The sequence below is a fragment of the Manacus candei genome, unplaced genomic scaffold (assembly GCF_025592945.1).
Source record: "Manacus candei isolate 608988 ecotype Guabito, Panama unplaced genomic scaffold, ASM2559294v1 h1tg000017l, whole genome shotgun sequence".
NCBI classification, from domain to species: Eukaryota; Metazoa; Chordata; class Aves; order Passeriformes; family Pipridae; genus Manacus; species Manacus candei.
Genome location: NW_026138065.1, coordinates 12,144,843 through 12,160,516, shown reverse-complemented (window position 1 = coordinate 12,160,516; position 15,674 = coordinate 12,144,843). Strand labels below are relative to the sequence as shown.

Here is a 15,674-nt window from a genome sequence, read left to right as displayed (position 1 = left end):
CTTGCAATCTATGTCAAGAGTTAATTCTTGTTCTAACCACAGGAAAATAGAGCTCCATTCAGAAGCCCTATTTATACCATAAAGAAAAACAAATGCTTAGAGCAATGTACACTTCCACTCTTCCTTTTTTTTTTTTTTTGTGTGGACTTAATATAACATTCCTTGCTCCTGCTTGTGCAGAATATGGCAGGACCCTCCAGTTGTGCACTAGCTGTGCATATACTTGCAAAACTTTCAGCCACTCAGGAATGTTTGACAGCTGCGAACACCTCTCTGAGTAACTATTTTCATTTCAATACATATAAGATACAGTTAAATAAACATATTACTTAAAAAAACTTACTGAATACTCCTCAGTGAATATCCATAAATACAGTTTTTCAGCTCTTGAAACTCTCTTCCGAAGACAGACATATTTAATATTAAAAGGCCCTGACACAGACTAGTATTATTCTTTTTACTTTTGTGAAAACAGATGCATACAAATCTTTATGCCATTTCCTTAGAGTGTCCATCCAATTTCCTTAGAACATCCACAGCAAGCTAGTAACGAACCAAGTAGTCTCAGGTCTCACTACCTACCTTCTTATACCTGAATTATGTAATTTAGGACCACATGTGGCATTTTCCTTTAGCTAATATGTATTTATTTTGTAAGGGAAAAATACTCCAATTCCTGGAAAGAACCCTGACTTTTTAAGTAAATTCTGACAATTCCTTTAAACATCCTTTTTCTTCTCCCAGTTCTTATGCAGCAATTGTTATGTTCTTTCCCCACTTCTTCCTGTGAACAATTTAGACTTTTCACCAACAAAATTCACTGGGCATCATTCCTCCCTACCTAAGCCTTACTTCATGGTCAGTTGAATTATCCAGTAATGTTCCTTCAGAATTTGTCAGATTATTATGGCATATTTTTAGGCCTTCTCTGTCTACCTCAAATATCAAGCACATTAGTAAAACAAGTACTTTGGTGCATAGCTATTTGTTAACATATAGACAAAAACCTTTGATTTGCTTTGAGGGGGACGTATCTTTCCTTTTGAGACCAGACTGCTGCAGCCTCTGGCTGACCAGCAGAAGCTTTCTGTGTGCACAGTCCTGGTGAAGCTGTAAGAAATGCCTGTGAGACTCTGGATAAATAAGAACACTGTAAAGAAAGAACTTTGATTAGAAAAGGTAGAGTACTTTAACCTTCAAAAATGTTTCCTTTAACATCTGGCAGATAGATGTCTATTATCTTCATTTTTCTGATGAGAAAAACCAACTCAAAGACTGAGCAAATGACTTCTCTAAAGGTGTTGAAAGAGATGAAATTAGAAATAAGGTAGTCCCAGATAGATTTTTATGTTCAGGTTCTCTAGGCCATGCGTCACTTGTGCATACAAGGCAATTTAAAACTGTATCATCTTTTACTGTAAGCATACAGTTTGTTCTTCTGTAACCACAGTACAGGTGGGTAGGAAAGAAGAGACATAATGTGGTAAGCAACAAAATGCTTATTTTTTACCTCACACTGCAGTTTCCATGTAAAACCCCCCTGAAGGTTATATACTGAAGGACATATCACATCAGTAGTGTCAAAATAAAACTGCTTTTTGTTTTGTTTTTAAAAGAAATATGCTAATTTGTTTATTGAAGGAGAATCTGGGGACTTAAGAGACCAACTGACCCATTTAAGTCACTGACTGGGACCACAGGAAGGTAATAGGCTCGGTATACAGTACTAAATCAACACTGCCAAACCTCAGGAAGCAAGGAAGTGAAAGAAATAAAAATGAGCACATGCTGTAAGAAACCCACATTAACTGAACAAGCTAGGGGAATATACTGGAGCATCTTCAAAAGATATTTCATGATTCCTAATTATAAGCAGAGCATGAACTCCATTTACACTTTTAAAATTGTGGACAGCTTTTCTAAAACGTAGACGCTAAAGCACTTTTCTGGGTCCTACCCTTGGAACTCATGCTGCACCGATCAGTCAGCTACTTTTAACTGTAAAATTTCCAGTATTTTCAGAATACGTATTACTCAGAATGACCAACATTAGTTAACAGCTCCAATTCCCTATTACTTTAAATTAGAGTTTTGGAATAACATCTTCCTAAAATAAAGCAAAACAAAATAACCTTTGGAGTTCAAATTCAAACTTCAATGGATTTTCGGTTGTAGTGGGTTTTTTTAATACTTGCAGCAACATAAGCTAAGATGCTAGCCATTACTGATATGGCTGAAGCAAAAGTACTATTCTGGGAGCAAGTCTCTTAGAACACACAACAGAGGAACTGAATATGGTACATCTTCAAGGCTAACAGTAAGACTGGCCAGAATTGTAGTACATAACCACTTACTAATAAGATTTGTTTTTCTTTCAATACTTCTTACTGAACTGGTTGACTCATAATCTCCAGAAGCAGTGTATTTCATTTTAATCAATGGAAGCACATCTGTTACACCAATACATAATCGCGCCCTGAAGCCATTTTGGTTTATTCCAGATAAACCTTATCCATCTAGAAAGTGAATTTACCAGCACCATTACAAATTCTCCTCGACAGAAATAGATTCCATGGAAATGGAACCATGATTTAATATTTTACCAAGTTTTAAGAGAAACATTAGTCTAACATATGTTGGACGACTTTGTACAAAGATGCAGTGGCTTATCTACTGAAGTTTGTTTCTTTCTTCCTGTCTTTCTGAAGATTATTCTAAATTAACTGAGTAAATTAAATCATTCCAAAATTATTTTGGCACTATCCAAACAAGTGCCTCATCTCCTGTGTTTATGAACCAGCAGCTCTATTATACAATTTAAGAATCTGCAGCTGTTTTGCTTCCACTTTTTTGATAACTGAATCACAGTGAGCCTCGCTGTCAGTTATCTGTAAAACAGGTACAGTCCCTGTTGTGTGGAACCATTTTGTTTCTGCTGGCTAATAGAAATGTTCAGTGCTTGACAGGAGTCTGTTCTTTTCTGCCTCTTACCCTCTGGCTAGCAGAAGATCAAAACAGAAGTAAACCAACAGTAGTACCAAGAAAAGAATTTCAACAGGTTATTCAAATTTATACAGAAATAAACTAAAAACAAGGAGGTGGAAAAATAAGCACAGTAACTAGGAAGGAAATTTATGCCCTTATTAAGGAGCAGTCTATGGCGGGCCTCAACAATGTGCTACACTCTCAATTCCATGTGTTCAGCAGCACGAGGCAGCACTCCAGCTAACAGGCTAACTTAAGACTCTTGTTTCCTGGTTCAAAGTTTTACTGCTGTGGAGGTCACTTGTGAGCAAGCATCCCTTCAAATCAAAAAACAGACAAACATCAGTACTTGCCAACATCAAATTAAAATTGCAAAACACCACATTTTGCCTTCACCCATGCCTGAGGTTAGTACTCACTGCAGAGTCCCGCTCAAGAGCAGCAGCGAATACACAACTGTTAAGTCAATCCGCATTCTGGGAAATTGTAACTTGTTACAACACAACCTAGGCCAGGAAAACTCCAAGAAAATCTTTCCTCTCCACACAGGCAAGAAATATGGCTAAAAACTGTTTGATGAGAATGAACCACAACTGAGCAATTATTTTTTAAATGTGATCAAACTGGAAGGTTTCAACATCTTCCCATTCTATTAAGCATCTACTCTGGCCAAAGAACACAAAACTCCCCAAGATTCCTATCTCAGAAGCACACAAACTAAAGGGCAACCTCCCTCAATGGCACTCTACTGGAAGCTAAAGCTAGGCTAACTTTCTGGGCCCATTTTTCTCACCAGCCCACTGACTGCCAAGAAGTTCTGGACAGGTGGAACCTGAAGTACAGAGATGCCCATTAGGATGTGGCCTACAAACAGTAAACAATTCTGCTGCAGAGCTGGCACACTATACTAATTTTTCTTTGATTGCTGACTAGAAGTGGATCTAACGTGACAGATGTGAAATTCCTTTACTGATCATCTAGAATATCTTTGTATCTCCCATGCAATTCTAACAGAAAGACCACTACAGACTTCTGTGTGTTGGCTTTACACAGCAAGTGGTACCAGAACCACTTTTTGCTGTAAAATACTAAGACTCTGCCATAAAATTAAGCTATCCTTTCTGTGCAAATAATTTCTCTGGATTAAAAGTTTACAGGCTCAGTGCCTTTTAAAACTGTACACAACTTTATTTAATAGTAATGTACATCTGGTCAAGTAATTAAGAACAGGCCTAGCAATTTGCAAATTACCAACCTGCCTTTTTCCAAAATACATTTCCAGAACTCTGTGTCATATAGCTACTTTCACTCACAAATTCCCTGCCCCTAGTTTTGAAGCAAGTCTGTGGTAACCACCCTGGTTATCACCCCACTGAGACAACAACTTAATTTTCAGATCAAGGATCACAGGCAATTGATTTTGGACTGCTTACAGAAATACTGTAACGGAGTGTAACTTGAAGAACAAAATTGCTGCAATTCTTTGATGATAAAACTGCCTCCTACATCTAATATTAAATAAACACCTTATTTAAATACAATCATTATCCATCGTAACACACTATACTATTGAAAGGTCCATCCACCCCAAACTAGAAAACATTGCTGTCTGGAGAACATACCTACTGTACTGTCACCTAGAAATGTTTCACGGGAAGCTGATTTTGTGCTAGTTAGTAATGTTGATATAAAGGTTATCCAGTCAGAGGCACAAAATGAGAATTAATTTAAAAATTTCTCTTTCTCACCGAAGCTTGCAAAGTGCATCAGCAATTAACAATTCCTATCACTTCTCCCAGTTTGCTGTGTGAAAAGGCTCAGAACTCGTCTTACAAATTGCTCTTTTGAAGATCAAAGGGAAGCTGAATTTGTCTGTGTGTGCTTTGGATGAGTTTGTAATTTAATGGAACTTTCAGAGGAGGCTTGGCAGCACACTCATTTGACAGCCCCAGGGTACAGGATTCAGGGGAACTCTGTGACTCTTCCCTTCTGAGTTCCTTCCTTAGCTTTAATTGGCACCTCATTAGAAATTAATGAAAATGACATCCTCTGTTCTTCCTGCTCCAGGCATAGTATGCTACAAAAAGGCCCATCACAATTCATAACACATTCAATTTATATAGCAATGGCTCTTAAGCATTATTTATGAGATGTGAATTTCATGTCAGCAGTTAATAACTTGAACAGAGCGGAAGAAGAATGAAAAAAGATCTTGAGAGTCTGCATGTATGAAAACAAACAAATCTTTCTATATCTGAAAAATGTTGTGTTTGAATTGCTGGAACTCCCTTCTCAGTAGTGAACTGTTTTTCTTCACAGCAGAGCCCTGCAGCTTTGTCAAATCTGTCTAAAATTCCATGTAGTGTCAAGGGAACAAGCTCAGCAGCATCACCTCTCTCTGGACAGGTCTTACAGGAGACAGTAAAGCCAATATAACAGTCTCTCAAAAATCTCCGAATTGGTGTAAAGCAGCAGCCCACTCTCTCTGTTCCCTTTTCAAAAAGGCTGTCTCCCAGTTAGGTGGATCAAAAATTGCAAGTATGTCTACATTAAAACATTGTCCTGTATGTACACACTTTTCTTTCCACTACGTCTCGCTAAAAATCTCACTGGAAGAGTTACCAGGACAATCATCAAAAAAGGAGATGATTTCCAGTACTTTTAACATTAGGACAAGAAGATGTGTAACAGCAAACAATAAAATTGCTGTTCTGTGGCGTTAATTTGGATTTTAACAACAGTGTTTCAGATACAGCTTTGGAGCATTTGTATGTGGTAAATCCTTTTTCTTTTTAAATCCAAGCAAACACATATATTTGTCATTCTGAAGATGATGTCTGTCTTTTCATTAACCCTGACTATCAGAATTTTTTTTAATGTTTGAAGTTGAGAGTTTTTTGCCCACATTTTTTTCCCATTGCTTCAGTTAAGGATTAAGATGACAAGAATTTAACAGCAGCGGTTCAAAGTGCAGATCAAACAATGTTCCACCTTGACCACTACTTTTGAAGAATGTATGTGCTTATTTTACACCAGTTGATTATATCTCACCACCTCCATGAACACACATCATAACCTGTGCTTCACGTTGCGACAAAAAAGGATAACCTGATCACATATGGATCTAAGAAATATTTTAAACGAATGAGAATTTAACATATTTATTCTGTTCCATTTCCCATCACCTCCTCCCCAGGGTTTTTGATCTGGTTTGTCACTCATGACCTAAAGCAATCTAATTTTACAGATAGCAGGGCAAGTTGCTGAGAACAGTTTCTAAGGCAGCATCTTTAAAAAATGACAACAGCCACGTGCTGATATCAACAGCCAGGTGATGTGAAGATGAGGTGACCTGTGTTGCTCAGTGGCAGAGTTTTGTTTGCTTCTTATTAATATGACTATTAAAAGTAAGTAGCATAGTGTATGCCTACATTCACATCACGAGAGCATTTCATTATAGATAACACACACTTACTGTATAGAGTGTTAATGAAACCTTATAACTGCACAGATAAACCAAAGATCTCTAGTTTTTTTCAGCTCTGTTGTAAACATAGAAATAGACTCCTGCCTTCTACTTCTCCCATTAAATGTGTGGAATATAAATGTTTGTATTACAAACTTTAAACTATATAGGATGTAATATACGAATGCAGATTTTAATTTTGTCACTTATTGCTGAGGGACCCAGAATTTTTTTTCATGTTCATGTTTTATTTAGACATTTTATGAACTTTAACAGAAATATTTCCATAAAGCTATACATATCCAGTAGAAACAATTTAAAGAATAATTCCTACAACATTTATATTGGAACAGTATCGAATTATGGAACCACTTCAAGAAAACCTGAGAGGAACCAACCAGATATATCTATAATCCAGTTTACAAGAAAAAAAAAGGCAGGTCTTATTTTATAATTTTAAAAACACTACTGATTGATAAAAGGACTTCTTAAGAGTTGCTTTCAACTTCATTGCTCTTACATAGCTCCAATATTGCAGAATGCAGGAAAGATTATTGATATAGCATAATGGCTAAGCAATCTTTTCTCTAATACTCCCCAAACCTTTTTACTGTCTTGCTCCCAATATTAGGGAGGATTCTTCTATTTCAGTCAGGTACCTGTGAGCAGCCGCAGTCATTCTAAACATGACAGGAGCAGAACAAGAGCAGAAACTCTTGCCTCTGTCATGCTGAGGAGGAAGAGTCATACCAAACTGTGTCATTGATAGCTCTGAATCTCTTCAGTTTGATAAAACTGTTACCAGAGACTTCAAAGTGTCCTGACACGATTTCCGTAACAAGAATTTCAACATTACAAGCTTTTGATATCATGTTTGGTGGCATCACAGATAATGGATGCTAGGCAGTGCTCCAGTATCTGAAACAAAGCCTATCTCATGTCCAAAAGAGCACAACACAGCAGTAATCTCTACAGGCTGAAGACAGACAGATGCTGAAGAAGAGAATAAAATCTTTGCAGCTTTCTATTGCTTCTCTTCACTTGGTTTTGGGTATTCAGTATTCAATAACTGGGTCTTTGTAACTAGCTTACCCAACCCTTCCTCTTCACACTGGTGCTCAGGAGGACATGCCTTCTATCCAGAAAATGTTTTTAACACAATACTCTATATTTTACAGGAGCAATGTTAATTGCACCTATCGTCTATGCAAATCCTTTGGAAATTATCCCCCTGCTGAGATACAGTGAAGTAACTAAAACAAACTTCTCCAAATGTATTGATACAAGTATTGTCAGAGAGCACAATGCAAGCTTTCAACACATGATTATATGAAAAAATAATTAGCAGGTAAAACTACCACATGCATCATCACTGGGTCTAATGAGCACATTTAAACCAGTTATGAACACAACTCATGAAGGAGAGAACATCTCTGGAATCTAGTCACATTAATTATTGTTTCAGAAAGATTATTTGCATTTAATATGAAACTGCAAATTAGATTTCTGCATGGGAATATCGTCCTCAATTCAATTGCCTGAACAGTGTCATCAACTTTGGTAAAGCCAAGCTAGATGATTTGAAGTGTATCATGAACAACAAGTTTTTCCCCAGCAAGAACTAACACGAGAATGAAAATATTTTCAGTTAGAAGTTTTTTAGGTTTAAGGTTTTTAATAATAATGTAACATGTAGAATGTAGATGCTGACCTATGTTCCTTTACACCCTGTAAAAACTTTCTGATCTTTTTATACTTCCTGATGTGTTTCTTCTCCTATCAAGTGGCTGTGATGCTCTCCCACCTTACAGGGATTTATGAAGCTAAAGTCATTAACATCTGAGATCTCTTGACACAAGGCAGTATATCAAGGCCAAAATTTTAAAGGGGAAATTAGACAGCAACTAATTATAACTTTTTGCTACCAGTGGAAGCTACAGGTTCTGTTGAAAGTATCTTTGAAAGACAAAAAATGCAAGTGTTCTCTGTATTTCCACCTCTGATATGGATCTGAGCACAGCTGCATTAGAAAGCCAGACACTACTGACAAACAGTACTCACCACAGCGACATGATCCCAGTTCCTGCTGTACTAGTTCCAGTTTTGTTTGGCACTGGAAGCATCGACGTCTACTCTTCTGTTTGGATCGACTGGTTTCTTCAGGCCTGTCATTACTGTCATCCAGTAGCCGTGGCCGTTTCACAGGAGAAGCCTCACTCTCCGACTGTGAATCTGTTGTATTCACAACAAATATTTTAGGAAAAATATTAGAACTTCCTTGCTGAGGCATCCCTTTAGGCAGACTGAAGGTATATTGCTTTCAGCTGGGGTCACCACCAAGCAGTGCGATTCTTCCCATCCTACTGCATACACACGTTTTCTTAACAACCAAAGTGAGCATCAAGTAAAGGACAAATTATCTTTGTTCCCTATAAGAACCCCTCCTGTTGTCAATACCAAATATAAAATGAAGTGATTAGCTTCCTTCCAGCCAAGGCTGGGTCATACAGAGATACATGTAGAGCACACACCATCCTAAACAATTGCAGGCTTCATCTGTCATCTCATTTAGTTTCTCCTGCGCGCCTTCTTCATTCTCCCCACACAAACTAACTGAAGGATGCTGCTGATGAAAAACAAGTGCACGCAGGTTCAACCTATTTCCTCCCTGGGTAGAAGGGAGATTTTTAAGGCACAGCATGTAAATTATAACTCTTATGACTGAAGGCGGTACATGAAAGCACCATACTGTGCTTCCCTCTTTCCACATGGCTAACAATTTAAATGTAAATTAGTGTACACTAACAATATAAACCCAAACTAAATAAGCATGATCTGTATATACATCCTATAAATTCCAAATGCTTAGCCATTTTGAAAGAATTAGAATACTATTTGCATTAATAACTTTATAAATTCCAGATGATAAGAAAATAGTGTGTAGAAAGCCTTAAGAAGTTAGAGGTTCAGGACAGCCTCACTTCAGGTAGTGCAGTGCCTCCTTTTGTTTGTTTGTGGGGTTTTTTGGGTTTTTTGTTTGTTTGTTTGTTTTTGTTTTGGTTGTTTTTTTTTTTACAATGGAGAGTATCTTGACCAGGGTTCTAGAGTAGCACATGAAATGCACATTACTGACTGGAACATGGGATGCTCAAGCCTTGTTTTTATGGCATGTCAAAGGCAGAAGATTTCAGTGGATCTGCTGCTCTGCAATCCAAGTCAGGACAGGTTAGATAAGACATTTTCCCTCCCCAAACCTGTGCACAGCAGAATCAGTGCTGTGTTTCTTTGTAATAGGAACTGTAAACAAATTTAATTCCAACTATACTACAAATTATATATTTTTTTTGTAGTGCTGCAAGGAGCTGCTGAAAGCCATTATTGCAATTGGTCAGCATTCTAGTGCACGATGGTGATCAAGGAAAAAAAAATTAGTTCAGTTAAATCCATTTTGAAAGGACATTGATCCAATAAATAACAGGGTAACTACATCTTTTTGGCAGGATGGTAACCTATTGAACATGTTTGTACCATTATTTTAAGATTCCAGTGCTTATGTCTACTTTGTGTAGCTGTCCTGGATCAGGCAGGAAAAGGTAACTGTCCATATTCTTGTTATTTCAGCTATATTACCTGATCCCCTGCTTCTCAACATCGTGACTTTCCTTGAGCAAACACCTTAAGGAAGTAAGAGTAGAAATACCTGCTAGCTTCTCCCTTGGGTATGCTCTGTTAACTTTCCCTGGATACTCACATGCGATATAGACTAAGCCACATTTCCTACCTGTGTTTCAGCCCTTGTGTCACAGTGTTTTTCCAGTTGCTGGACTCCAATGTTACACCATTACAAATACACAACTTGCGTCACTACTGGAGCCTACTTTATTTCTGTCATATTGCTCTTAAGATATGCTGAAAATGTGCCTGGCTTCACAATAAGTACTAAGTCTCTATCTCACATTTCATAGTAGAGTGAACTGCTTTCTGCACAGTATACAGGTGATAAGTTTTTATTAAGCTGCAATGATTTTATCTGCTATGTGTCTCAAGACAGATGCCTTTTTGAGTAGTGGCATAGATTAAAACTTACACCTCACAAAATACATATATTAGGTCTAAACTGACATTCAGTACATAACATGCTCCACCTTTGCATACTTGGCTGTGCAGGAGCCTTGACAAGAAAAAGAAAATAGTGCATCATGAATTAATATAGTTACGGAACAACTAGTCCTGTCTTAAATCTCTGCAGAAGATGATCTGAGGGAAAGATCCTCTGAACAGACTGCCTGACATTCTGAACAGAGATCCTGTCTCATGCTCCAAGACCAACAGTCCTATCACACAGACACTTGTTTTCAGACTGCCTAGAAGACCAGGCTAGCCTTAAGTGAAGGATGCCCCCTTCAAAAGGCAGCTTGTGTACTCTAACCTGGATGACTCAAGTGTTCAGTAAAAACATATTCCAGCCACCTTGTTGCCAAAGATGGCAAACTACATGTTTTGTAGTTTATTCATTAATCAGAGAAATAGATACACTGCTTTTGGAACAGTTACCTCCCACACATCTTTGCTTCTGGAAACATACACCATTCTGGTAGTTCTCAGAAGCAAATCTGGCATTCTGAATTAAGCCGATGAAAACCACAGTGGTCTGCTTATAACAAAATCCAAATAAGGGATTCATGGTATGAGTCAAATAGTGTCTAATCAGTTAATGAAACCATGTGCCTTAATGAGAAAAATAGCTACCCCAAGACAGGCTAGTAGTCCTACGAATTAAAATATTTAATTATACACTTCCTGTTAATTGGTAATGGTTAACTGAATATTAGCATAAGTTGGTTAATATCACAGGAGTGAAAATTTAGCTATCTCATTTTTTAAAATGCATATGTTTCTGCCATAAATTAAAACACTTTTAATACTGAGGTAAACTTAGCCTGACTCTCCTGGATTGCACCATGCCTTGAACACATGAGCTCCAGCTCATCCTCATTACAAACAAGATCAACAGCACAGGTGCTTATATCTTCTCATGGGCAAGTACAGTGATCAAGGAGAAAGCACAGATCAGAAATTTGGAACTTTTAGGTTCAGTCTAGTGTGCATTTCTTCCAGATCATGTTGCCTTCCACCATACTGACACAAGCAATACACAACACAAATCTTCCAGCACCTGGAATCTTTCAACAATAAAGTTCAGAGATCCGATAGCAAAAGGAAATTGCCATACACAGCCTTACTACGTGGACTGCAGCAGAAAAAACCCTCTATGAACAGGTTGAAGTGCTGAACTTCCCTGGATCAAGAGTAAATTCCCAGCAGGAACCTTTAAACAATCAAAAAGGGTTACAGAGAAGAGGATTCTCTCAGCCAGTGACTGACAGTGGCTTTCCTCAGAAGGATGGTTAGTGCAACAATAACTGCTTCTGCCTTTGCTTTTAAGAAACATTTTCCACACCCAGTCTGCATTTTAGCATTACACCTAAACCAACAAACACCCAGTCTAAGAGAAAAAAAGAATGCTCTCCTTTTACCTGCAGATGTCAAAAATCATAAAACTTCTCTGTAAAAATGAAGAAAAACAATAAAGATGAGATCCCCAAATTTCACAAAGAAACTGCTCAGCAGAGTTTGAAACTGAAACTCTCTCATTGCAGTTTTATTTCAGAGTTAAAAAATAAGGATTCTTCTAATTGATATCTGATGATGGAGATTCATCTAATTGTGCTGACTCTTTAAAAAACCCATTTGAAATGAGAGAACAAAGTAATTCAGCTGAGGAAGACAAACTGGAGGCTTGTCTGGAATTGACAAGCAGAGCAGTGTTCTTAAAACTCTTATGTCATGGACAGAAACTCGTATTTGTTCCTCACTGTTCTCATCTTCATTACTCATGTTCTCCCCTCAAAATTTTTCAAATAAATGGTGTCTGAGCTGAATTCCACTCTCTTTCATGCCATTTTTTGGGGAGGGTGAGATGCTCTAGGTCCAGCAGAGACCTGGGCTGAGAAAATGTAACGGGGAAGGAGGAAGGATGGAAGAGACTGGAAAATAGTGAGAGAAAGAGGAGCCCTCCTCTGCTGCTGCTTGCTTCAAGAAGATGAATCTATTTAATCTCTGGTTTCACGACAGCTTTTGAGGCACTCAGGTTTTTTTTCTTTTCATAAAGAACCCATCACACTGACAGACTGGCATTTATGATCTCAGCTGTCTGTGCAAACACGAGAAAGAGCAATATTTAATGAAGCCTGCCATCTCCTCTGAAACTATTTTAAAAGAAGCTTGAGCTGTTAAAATCTCTGTCCCTAAAGAAACTTACACGGTAACAGACAATAACTATGTAACAGGGACTAACTACTGTTTGAGCAATAGCTTGTTGCCAATTTCTACTTGATTTTTTTCCCCCTTCATTATTCCACTCTTAGAGATGAGGGATTACTTAATTCCCTGGCATGTCGACTATGCATTAGAAATTTCATCTAGAGGAAATTTACAAATCTTTCCTATCGCATTTACCAGAATCATCATTTAAAATCACCTCCTCTATTTCAAATGAACCTAAAATTAACATAGTTGCTCTAAAACCCGTTTGCTTGTTGACTATTAAAGAAGAGAGAGAAATTCAAGATTAACACCTTATGAGCCAAGTTTGACAACTGTGACCACTTCAGTCCCTCCCTGTTGCTGTATAGTGCTGTGGAAAAAGTTATTCTGAAACTCTGGTATTTACATTGAAATGAACATCTCACACAATCATGACTACATTTCAAAGCTGTGCTCCTCTTCAGAAGTACTCATGCTCACAAGAAATTTATTTCTTTTGTGAATTCACCTAAGTTTTTCTTAAAACACTCCAGACAGATGTCTCAAAAAATCTTACATAAACCCTTTGGTAATATCTAACCACACAATTTTTTCTAGTATCATCACAGTGCCCTTAGCATCACCATTTCAACGATTTATTATTTCCCCTCCAGAGAGTTTAAAAGCAACTTCACTAAAACTCAATGTCCCTAAACAGTGTGGAATAGAGAGACCACACAGGAATAGTCTCTACAGAACTCACATCCCATCAGTCGCTGCTTTGCCTCAGGAGGCTCTCCATGAAATCACACTGGAGACTATAAATAACCCCCACAAGTTGCATTACGTAAGTTATTATTTCTCATCCATCACCACAACCATGCAACAGTAGCTGTTTCCAGCTCTAATGAGTAAAAACAACCAATAAAAAACCCACACAACTTTTAGCCTAGCTGTTTGAGATACATAATTGAAAGAATTGCTGCAAGACGTTCCAAATTACTGATTACTGATGCGCTTCAAACTCTCACAGAAAAAATTCACACTCCTCCTTTAAAATAGAGATTAACAAAAAAAGATTCTGTTATAGACAATAACTTGAAGTGTTGGATTTTATTTAATGAACAATAAAAAATAGAAAAGAAAAAAAAAAGAAAAAGGAGGGAGTTATCATGTATTGCTTTGAGTGTAAGCAGTATTTTTGAGCTCAGTGAATGGCTTCATTTCTCCAAAAGGAGAACTGGCATACATGACACGTGTTTGTAGGAAAGAGGAAATATAAAGATATATATAGATTTATGCATATATGTGAGTGAATGTGTATTAATGCTGGCATATGATTTCAAGAAAGTAGGAAAGTGTGGGAGCATAACCATACATACAGTTTTGGTAACATTCCACTTGCACATAAGAAAACACTTTTCTACTGCAGGGGAGACCCCACACTGGCACAGGTTGCCCAGGTGGGTTTGTGGAAGCTCCATTCTCGAAGGTACTCCAAACCCAACTGGACATGGCCCCCAGCCTGCTCTAGGGGATTCTGCTCTGAGCAAGGAGGTTGGACCAGTCTCCAGAGGTCACTACCACTCTCAGCCTTTCTGTAATTCTGAGATTCATGGACTGGAAAATAAAATTTAAAAATCAGATACTAATTCCTTCCTATCTTTCACATTTTTAGTTTTCCTCTAAACCTGTATTGTCAGTATTATCATTTGTCAAAAGGGAAGTATACTATACTGCAGTGTTACCTAATGAGGCTACTAACTACCATCTCTAATGAAACAGAAGAGACTAATCTAGTTCATGTTGAAAACTGTATGACAAATAGTGAACTACATAGGCTCCTGCATGCATTTTAGCTAAGTTATAATTAGAAAAAGTGTGAAAATGCCTATTATCTTTTCTTCTCAATAAAATTCATAATTGTTAAATTAAGTAAAAAGCTAATTAGTTTTCATTTCATACTTAGGATCCTATACTACACCTGTTTTATGGTTAAGTTTTTGTATGACTCCCCCCATACTCTCTGATGTCAGCATGTCTTTAGTTAATAGAAATATTCATTTATTTCTCAACCATTTTTACTCATATACCAAACTGATTCAAATAAGCACATATTTAAATGTATTCAGCCTCCTGTACCGTACAGTTCCTTTGATGGATTAACTGAGGGCATTTCAATTAGTTAACACATTTCCTAAGGCAATGGCCACTTCTATTGCTGCTGACTGAAAGAAGGATTTTGTTAGTTTAAATAACTAGTTGAATGGGGTTCCTTGCCTGACTTACACCAATGGACAAAAGAGCCCACAACAACAAATGAGTTTGTGAAGAGAGAACAGGTTGGACAGTCCTGCAGAGCACCTGGCCTGCTGTTCATCTCATGCTCCAAGGGTAAACACCTGAAGAACATGTTTAAAAACAGCTGTTAACAGCAAAATCATACACAGGCAGTGCTGCTGGTGTGTGCAGGCACGAGACTGAATTCCTGTTGTCTTGATTACTGGGGCCAACTGAAGCAGGGTAGAAGCCTGATACTATTCTAAGGATGTTAAGGGAAGCTGGTTTAGGTTGTTGCTGTAATTTTTTTAATAGCTAACAAACAGCATCTCAAGCCCTTCATATTCAGACTATTACCAAGAATGACCCTTGAAAAGGCCAGAAGAGGAAAACGGGCCAGAAGAGGAAAAAGGGCCAGAAAAGGAAAAAAGGCCAAAGCACTTGACTCAATGGTTTTCAAAAAAATATTTTACGGGTGTCAATTTGAACTTCTTTTCTCATTATGAAATTATGTATTTTAGCAGCACAGGGTTAGGGTTAGCAGAGGGACAGTTAACTGGTGACAGTTAAAGTTGAAGAACAAATGACATCATAAGTGGTTTGAATAATCAGAATAGGATTATTAAGTGAAGGGATA

At 37.6% G+C, this 15,674-nt stretch overlaps 1 protein-coding gene across 1 annotated transcript in view; it reads right to left on the bottom strand.

The window, feature by feature from the left end:
- Positions 1 to 15,674, bottom strand: part of ZFAND3 (zinc finger AN1-type containing 3) — a 133,530-nt gene that overhangs the window by 12,231 nt on the left and 105,625 nt on the right. Inside the window, exon 6 of the mRNA XM_051783451.1 lies at positions 8,513 to 8,683. Coding sequence (XP_051639411.1) covers positions 8,513 to 8,683 — 171 coding nt within the window. The remainder of the gene's footprint in view (positions 1 to 8,512; positions 8,684 to 15,674) is intronic.